This window comes from Salmo salar, chromosome ssa12, assembly GCF_905237065.1.
Source record: "Salmo salar chromosome ssa12, Ssal_v3.1, whole genome shotgun sequence".
Classification (NCBI taxonomy): Eukaryota; Metazoa; Chordata; class Actinopteri; order Salmoniformes; family Salmonidae; genus Salmo; species Salmo salar.
The window spans coordinates 24,342,692-24,352,056 of record NC_059453.1 but is presented as its reverse complement, the minus strand read 5'-3'; the positions used below and the strand labels follow the sequence as shown (position 1 = coordinate 24,352,056).

Here is a 9,365-nt window from a genome sequence, read left to right as displayed (position 1 = left end):
TGTTCCATAAAATTATTTATTAGAAGAATTTCTAGCAATAGCATTTTTTTCCAATGAAGATGTCACGATGACACTAAGCGTAGGTGCTGAATATGTGTAGCAGAAGGCTTACAATAGGAAAATGTTTCACTAATACAGTATCACTCTCGAAATAGCAAGTCCTTCAAACGAGTGAATGTCAAAGAATTGAACATACTCTAGGGCTATGCACTGAAGCTGAGTGGCCAGAGCAGGTGGGACCTTGTTAGGGGTCTGTTCAATATGACTCTGACGTGATGACTCATTTCACGCTGTTGAACCTATAGGCTGTTGCTATGTTGATGCACGACTGGGCCAATAATCAGTTTCACTTGGACGTTTTTGATGTGTAAAATATATGTGTTAAGAGATTAATTAAAAAATAGAATAGACCAGCATTGATGATGTTTTTATTTTAATAGACAATAATAAATATATTTAATCTGAGGCAAGGTTAGTCTCTCAATAGACTTGGATTGATGTGCCTCAATAGGCCTACATTCGAAATATTTAGTGAAATATCATATTAATCGTATTACAATGTATAACAATTGTGTACTAGTAGAAATACAGATATGTTTTTAGATTGATCCCACAGATAAAAACAATTGAATATAGCCCTATAGTACCGACAGGTACATACTGCCCTGCTAAACATTATGTACTAGTTGGATCATGTACAGACATGATAGGAAATATAATATATATCATAACAACAGCAGTAGTTTCAGCGTTCTCCACACAATATCTACTGTAATCCCAGTTATTAAGACATTCAGTACAATTTGATCCTCCCCAGTTCCCACAATCACTATTAAAAGAAATACCAGGCTCCCCTATCAACGTAGCTCCACTGTCATCACTGTCAGAGCCAAGCCAGACACAGATTCTAATTAACCCAGTGTAATCCCACTAATTGCATTAAAACAAATGCCTAATCAATACCCTGAACATCTGTTTATCAATAATGAGAGCCTTGACAGAAGGAGGAGGAGGAGAAGGAGGAGGAGGAGGAGGAGGAGGGTGGGCACAGATGTCTGCTTGGGGAAGCAGATTCTGAGGGGAAGCAGATCTGTGATGTGAATATCATCTGCGTAGGAGCCACTTCAGAGTTATGTTCATTCAGGACGTGCAATGGAAAATCTTTTCAAACATTTTTTAACGGATAATAATATCAAGCAAAAATCTATATCGAGCATTGATTATCAACTATTGTAAATAGTGTTAACATATGTATCTACTTCTATAGATTGGATAAATTATTAATGTTGTCAGAAATATGTGATGTTTGACAGGAGATAGGAAATATTGCAAACAAATAAATAACAAGATTCGTGTATCACTGTAAGTCAATGCTAATTGGAAATGCATACTCATTCCTTCAGACTTCAGAGATAAGAGCAGAACATTTAAAATAGCCAACATTGTACAACACACTGATTTTACAAGTTGTCTGTCAAGAGGGGAGAGAGAGAGATAGAGAGAGAGATGGAGAAAGGGGGAGATCAAAATAGGTACAGTAGTACAAGCACTTCTATGTTCAAGTATGGTTTGTTCAAGAATGCTGGATCCAATTGTTATCAATAACAATTTCAATAAATACAAAGCCCCTTTGTATAGTAATACGTTACACCCTGCCGATATCTTGTGCAGTAGCATAGCACATTGGAATTGAACATTTCAAGATGAGAACATTTTGAGATATAAGATTCATAAATAGACAGTATTCTTATCTGAAGGTTCTATAGAACTAGAATCTGCCAGCGATTCATTTTGAGTCAGTGCTTGTCTGTGGTCCCGTCTCCTGGCTAGGTGTTGTGTCAGTTTGTGCTCCCTTGTTCAAACTAGCCTCCACCTCTGTTCGTGCTTGGTCGTCCTGCTTAACGGTGGGTGTTTGTCTCCTCTTTGGGGCTTGGGTTCTCTGGTTTGGGTCCTTCTGTGTCAGGTTTGGGCCCTGTCTGGTCCACTTTTGGCCCTGTCTGGTCCACTTTGGGCCCTAGTTTCTCCGCTTCAGGCTCTGTCGTCGTATCCTGTTTTGGAGTAAACATCCATGCGAGGGCGGCGTTAGCCGTGCCGTCCCCACTCTGACGTGAGAAACACAGGAAGGTGGCCCAGACGAAGGCACAGCACCCTGTGAAGGTGGTCCGCATGTACAGAGGCACCATGGAAAAGTTCAGGAACTTGGAGAGAGGGGAAGCAAGAGATGAGAGGAGAGGAGAGGAGGAAGAGTGGGAGGTAGGTGAGAGAGCAAAGTTTTGTTCATTGTACATTTGTAAATGTTCATGGGATAGAGTAAATATATCATGAAACCATAATGATTGACATTGTTCAAGTTAGTGGTACTGGGTGGACAGGATGTGCATTGTTCAAGGCTTACATATAGACTAAGATATGATTATACAAAGACAGTAATTTACTTGCATGAATGGCCAGAACATGAGTCCAGTCTGCAAGAGAAAAGCATAGCAACCATTACAAGATCAGACTTTGTCCATGTTTTTAGACTTTGGCCTGTTTTTAGACAGCCCAAAGGCACTGCATCGCGTCACTACAGATCCAGCTGGCTGTGACCAGGAGACCTATGAGGCAGTGCACAATTGGCCCAGCGTCGTCCGGGTTAGGGGAGGGTTGGCGGCTGGAAAGTCCTTGTCCCATCGCGCTCTAGCGACTCCTTCTGGTGGGCTGGGCGCATGCACACTGACTTTGGTCGCCAGCTGTACGGTGTTTCCTCCGACACATTGGTGCAGCTGGCTTCCGGGTTAAGTGAGCAGTGTGTCAAGAAGCAGGTCGGGTTGGCGGGGTCTTGTTTCAGAGGACGCATGGCTCTCGACCGTCGCCTCTCCCGAGTCCATATGGGAGTTGCCGCGATGGGACAAGACTGTAGCTATCAATTGGATATCACGAAATTTGGGAGAAAAAGGGGTGAAAAGTACCTCCACTCCCCCCCAAAAAATTATGAAAAAAAAAGAAGGAGGGCTGACTATATGTGATAAAGTGAAAATCTAACACGCAAATATAGAAAATGCATTTTAGGCTACAGTCAAATATGGCGGAAACTATTTTTGGACAGTTTGTGCAGGATTTTTTTGTTGCATGGTTTAGATATGTTTCTGCTTATAATTTTCGACATTTTGGTAGGCTATTTGTTAGTCAACTTGTCTATAATTAGATACATTCAGCTTCTCTTCTGTCATTATATGTTGCCCTAGAAGACTAAATAAATCCTTGCTCACCAGAATGTCATAAATCGATAGAATGAATGCTTCAATCTAGTTGACATCGGTAAAGTTTTCTCTGTCATCTTCTTTCACAGAGCAAAGATGTTTAGGGACCTGGGAGAAAACGCAAAAAACTAAATGGGAAAGATTTTCTGTGCGAAAAGTCCAAATGGCACCAGTTGACTGGTTGTAAGGAAATAGAAAGCTGTGAGAACGACCCAACATGTTTCTGATAAGATTTCAGTTAGGCTTGCATATTTTATGTGGTTGAAATACTAAGATTTTACCACCTCTACAGATGATATCTAACTGAGCATTCTCAATCTCTCAAGATGCTGAAAAAAATAAATCATATTTCTCGACTCCTGTTCCCAAGTGAACATTTTGCCTACATTTGGTGTATTATTTTACTGCAAGAAAATATTACTCTGCAGTAGTTAATATTAAGGCTATGTGAAAGGTTATCAGTGGTGTAAAAATACTTGAAAGTAGTACTTATGTAGTTTTTTGGGGCATCTGTACTTTACATATTTTTGACTACTTTCACTTTTACTTCACTACATTCCTACAGAAAATAATGTATTTTTTCACCATAAATTTTCCTTGACACTCAAAAGTAATAGTTACATTTTGAATGCTTAGCAGGACAGGAAAATTGTCAAATTCACGCACTTGTCAACAGAACATCCCTGGTCATCCCTACTGCCTCTGATCTGGCGGACTCACTAAACACATATGCTTTGTTTGTAAATTATGTTGGAATGTGCCTCTGGTTATCTGTACATAAAAAAAAGAAGAAAATGGTGCTATCTGGTTTGCTTATTAAAATGAATTTGAAAGGATTTATACTTTATTTTGATACTTAAGTAATTACATTTACTTTGATACTTAAGTATATTCTAAACCAAATACTTTTACTCAAGTAGATTTTTACTCAAGTATGACAACTGGGTACTTTTTCAACCATTGGAGGTTATAGACCTCCAGATTATTTTTTTTTTTTAACCTTTATTTAACCAGGCAAGTCAGTTGAGAACAAATTCATATTTTCAATGACGGCCTAGGAATAGTGGGTTAACTGCCTCGTTCAGGGGCAGAACGACAGATGTTTACCTTGTCAGCTCGGGGATTCGAGTTTCCAACCTTTCAGTTACTAGTCCAATGCTCTAACCACTAGGCTACCTGCCGCCCCGAGTTCAGCTTCCATTTAACCCAGCTGAACAGCAGGCTATAGTTCCCTTGAACTTCCCTATTTAAAGTCCCCGTCTTGTGACTATCGAATTTGTATAGCTCCTCACAATCATCACGCATAACATAGCCGGCACTGCGGGTTATGAGTCAACCTGCGCATCACTACTGAGTAGCGCCAGGGTATTTCCTAACCAACTGACTGACCTGACCAGTAAAACAGGACCCTATAACGGCAGGCATGATTGGAATTTCCCTTCAGACTATAGACTCACCTTATATGTATTCAGGAACTTCTCCCTCCAGTCCTGGAAAATGTCCTCTTTGCCCTCCAAGAAACTCACCCCTAAGGGGAGAACACAGCTCAGTGTGTTTGGTCAAATATCTATTAGCCTACATTTAGAGACAACAATTGACTTGAATGGCTACTTTATTTGGTTGAAACCAACATTAGTAGGTTTTAAATATCAGATAGGTCATATATGGAGCTCACATCTGTTCAAGTCTTTCACGTGACCTCAGTTAGGCCTACACACAGACAGATAGAGTGAACTTTGCGAATAGATGACCAATTACAGAATGAACCGTTTAAGGTCCAATTGTTACATATTCACAGAAAGGGCCTAGAACACGTGCTGGAAGTGAACAATTAACTGTCAAGAATATATCACATAGGCTAAGCTATGCGGAATTGTTTGTCAATGAGTGTTCACGATCGTTCTGACTAACCTGTGTAGAATACACTAGTGGCCAGAGGAGCGGCTGTGGTCTGGTCCAAGAAAAGTTTACGCACAACCATCCTGACCGAATTCCCGGGAAATCTACGCTCCAAAAACCGCATCCAGAAGAAGTTAAAGTTGCCATGGAAACTGAAAGCGACCACTGCCACATTGCGTGTGTGCCTCCAGTCCATTTTGTCATTGCGCGAGAACAACTGGTGGACGAAATCCCCACCGGCAAACAGGCAACCGTAGAGGGTTACGTTGGTAAGCCACGGAAACCTTTGACGTGTTTTATGAATGCCTTTCTCATGTTGTCGACATCAGAATACAGAACCTTGAATAGAATATGACAAATGGAACGAGGTCGATATCAAGCAGTTGACGGATGGGGTCTTCGCCGTCTTCTGTCTGAAAATCCCATTTGGTATAATCTCTCACTTACACATAGGCCTATCGCATTTCGAATGTAACATACATTTCAATTCAATTATATTTTGACAAAATATCAACGAATTTCACTAAATAAGGCTAAATTAATGTAAAGCAAGAGCATAATACTGGTGAAACCAGCAGAGGGGTTTAGTGCGTAAAATCCGAAACGTCAAGTCACATAGCGCCGTACTGAATTCTGCATAAAATGGGAACGCCCCCTAAATCAGAGCAGAAGACGCCATGTTGAGGTGGAGCTTATTGGCCACTGTATTACAGTCCAGTACACAGATCTCAAGCAGACGATAATTGAAAGATTATATCTTTATTATTCAATGAACCTTTATAATAGAATAGGATTTTTTATCTTAAATGTTAAAAATGCACAAAGCCCATAATGTGCACTGTGCAAAGCCAACTGAGTTTTTCCAATGCTATACAACACCAGTCTCCACTGTAAAATGTGCAGAATAAAAATATAGACAACAGGAACTTCAGGATTAAATATTTACAAAAAACGGAAATATTCTGCATAAATGTGACTTTTTGCTAATATTTACTTTCGTCTCCTTCTGCACACCACTGTCCACCTCTGCTTTCAGCTCATATTGCTTCTGCATGTCCACCTCTGCTTTCAGCTGATGTAGTTCCTGGTTCTGTTTAGGTCTGCTTTCAGCTCATGTAGTTCCTGGTTCTGTTTAGAACCTGTTCCTCGTGTCTTCTGCATCTTCAGTCACTTAAAATGGGGTAAAAAACACAGACAACATACATGAATACAGAAACTACTCTATTAATATAAATTAAGTTAATAATGGTACAGCCAGAATAGGACTGGCAACCCTCAGCCTGGTTTTCTGCCCACTGTGCTTCTGCATTGCATGCTCTTTGGGGTTTTAGACTGGGCATCTGTAAAGCACCGTGTGACTACTGCTGATGTAAAAATGACTTTATAAAAAGTAATAAAATATAATTTGATTGATTGATTGCAATACTCATCCATCATTATTGGGCTGTTTCAACAGAACAACATTTGTATGCAGAGCTCAGGGAGTTGCCCCAAGCCACATTAGTTGGGATTTATTGTAAAGTTACCTCTGTATTTAGCTAGTGTCATTCATTCATATGCACATTTAGGGGGAGCAACCCGTAGCTTCCCGCCTCTTCAATCCAGGTTTCCATGTTGACCCCCCACTATGACCCCCCAGACTCAGCCATGTTTTGACCCCCCCACTATGACCCCCAGACTCAGCTATGTTTCGACCCCCCCACTATGACCCCCTAGACTCAGCTATGTTTTGACCCCCCACTATGACCCCCAGACTTAGCCGTTTCAATCTAATTTCACCCCCTATATATCTTCTTACCAGTGGTTGCTGTTTATGGCCTGCTGTCGGCCTCTTCCTTGTGTGCCATGTTTCTTTGTTTTGTCCTCATTACACCAGTGCGCTACGATCCTGTGCTCGAGATTGGCACCTGCACGGATCGAAAGGTGAAAAGATTTATTTTGGATTATCATACAGGTTTGAGCATGAATTGGAATAATAGTATGACCAACAGAAGTTCAAGATCAAGAATGATGTTGCCGTGCAATATGAGGAGCAAGCTGCACATGTGTTCTGCTACATTTTTGGTTAGAGTATATTTTCTTAAAAAAAAAATCTGATTATGTATATAATGTTTTTAAACATATTGTCAGATGAGAAAAAAGGAGAAACCCGCACAATGCTCTTGCTAGTATCACTACTCTTTAATAAGCTTTACGTAACGACCTCACGGCCTTCCTCAGAGCTTTTGTGAGTTTTTTTTATTAGCACCCTTATGTAGACATAGCTCCACCCACATTGCATTGAATGGTGTTGGAGTCGATGGAAAATAAGTGTTACCAAATATAACAATGTGCATTTCATAAGTATTCGAATAAAAGGTGTACATATAACACATTAAACACGTCTGTAACATATTGTGAGCAAATGTGTTAATTTAAACAATCATAATATGAAAACATTTAATTTAGAGAAAACATTCAAACAAAGACACATAGGCGTCTATACTAGGATTTGTGTTTTTGGTTTTTCATATCAGAAATAACAAAAATAAAAACATTTATAGCTCAATAAATCATGTTAAAGATGAATTAAATATAGAATAGAATGTTCAGTGCAAAAATCTGCTGGTTAGCTGGGTACCAGTGTGAGGTGCACTGTAATAAGGTGGGTTTAGTGAGTGCCTCAGGGCAGACTTTTGAGTGAACAAATACAGTATGAGAAAACTGTGGGTCAACAGAGGAAATTCTGTGGTGATACATATTTGAAATAAAGTACAATATGAAAAGAGAACCGTTTTGAATTCATCCTTACAATGTATCACCTTTTTTATATTGCAAAAGAGTATATGGCATCTCACATTTGTTTATTTAATTCACTGAAATATATGCATTCATGCTCAAGCCTACTGTGCTGTATGTTAAATGTGTCTCTGTGAAATCCTTGAAAAGTGATCATTTAAAAAGCTGAGAAGAAAATGATTAATGTCTTCCGAAGTTCTCAAGTCTGCTACTATCCTTCTCTTCTGCGGCTGTCAGAGTAAATCCAGAGCAAACTGCCCTTTCGTTTGAGTAAATTCCCTTGCTGTTTGTACAGAATGATTCTACTACTGATATATATCTACAGCTACTGGATAACATGACTACACCAGAAAATAGTATAGTAATAGTATAGTAGGACTCAGATCAACACAATCCATCAGGTCGCAAAGGGTGCAGACATTCACCCCCACACAATAATAAAAACCTCTCAACAACAACCATCAGTTACAGAGAGAGAGAGAGAGAGAGAGAGAGAGAGAGAGAGAGAGGGCAAGAGAGAGAGGGCGAGAGAGAGAGAGGGCAAGAGAGAGAGGGCAAGAGAGAGAGGGCATCTAACAAACCAAAATTGTTTCTCTGAAAATTCCCAGGACATTTGTTCGGTTGCGGCAAATGTTATCATAACACAAAAAAAGTCCCAGAACGTTGCGCTTAAATTTTGTTGAGTGCCCCCACTACAGCAGTCATAATCACTATTAGTGGTTTGACGTAGTGGCCCACCACAGACAAGGCCTCTTCCCTGTATCCTTGCTTGACGGCCTGTAGGTCCACCTTCTGATGGTCAGCCATTACCGACCTGTCCTGCTTCTCTGTGCTTACTTCAAAGAACAAACACACACACACACACACACACACACACACACAGACAGTTCATGAATCAGATCACAGTTACCGATGTAGGATCTTAATTTGAGCCAGTATGCTACAGCAGGAAAATAAACCTGCAGCAATAGGAAATGTGAATTATTGTGTGGATTATTTTTAAAGGACAGTTCTGTTGTGGTTGATACATTTTTTGTTAGGGCAAATCTAGTCTGAAATGTCAAAGTGGAAATTACTAACTTTAGAAGCAATTTTAAACTTATCATACTTACTACTGGGGGGAAAGTAGTTGACTGCTACTTGTCCTCTTCATCAACCTTTCTTTAGGCTTCTCTTCTTCTCTATACTTCTTCAGCTCTTCTTCCTTTTCCTTCAACTCTGTTTTGTATTTCTGTTTCAGTCTGTCCTCTGTCTTCATACATCCTTCTCAGCTCGGTCACTTCTCTTGGCATTGTAGTCTCCATCAGTTCATAGTATACTTGGGGGATTAAGAATTCTTCACAGTTTTCTGCTACCATGGCGTCTATCTTTTTCAGGAGCTCAGAAATCTGGGAAGGAGAATTCCCACACTCAAGGAGATGGTGTCTGTCTCCACATTTCGCTAGA

The 9,365-nt window shown here is 40.0% G+C and overlaps 1 protein-coding gene and 1 long non-coding RNA gene across 3 annotated transcripts; both read right to left on the bottom strand.

Annotated features, from left to right (window-relative positions):
• Positions 1–411: 411 nt before the first annotated feature.
• Positions 412–5,448, bottom strand: LOC123725460 (mpv17-like protein). Of its 2 annotated transcripts, XM_045691140.1 has the most exons (4): positions 5,154–5,448; positions 4,700–4,770; positions 2,436–2,465; positions 412–2,198 (listed from the first exon to the last, which is right to left on the bottom strand). In XM_045691140.1, exons 1-4 carry the CDS (start codon positions 5,335–5,337, stop codon positions 1,899–1,901), a joined length of 585 nt encoding a protein of 194 aa, XP_045547096.1. In that variant the 5' UTR covers positions 5,338–5,448; the 3' UTR covers positions 412–1,898. The 2 variants fall into 2 exon arrangements, with proteins under 2 accessions (XP_045547096.1, XP_045547097.1); XM_045691141.1 differs by lacking the exon at positions 2,436–2,465.
• Positions 5,449–5,966: 518 nt separating this feature from the next.
• LOC123725459 (uncharacterized) lies at positions 5,967–9,365 on the bottom strand. The gene is made up of 3 exons (XR_006757936.1): positions 9,032–9,365; positions 6,940–8,755; positions 5,967–6,311 (listed from the first exon to the last, which is right to left on the bottom strand). It is a non-coding gene; the product is annotated as an uncharacterized lncRNA (long non-coding RNA).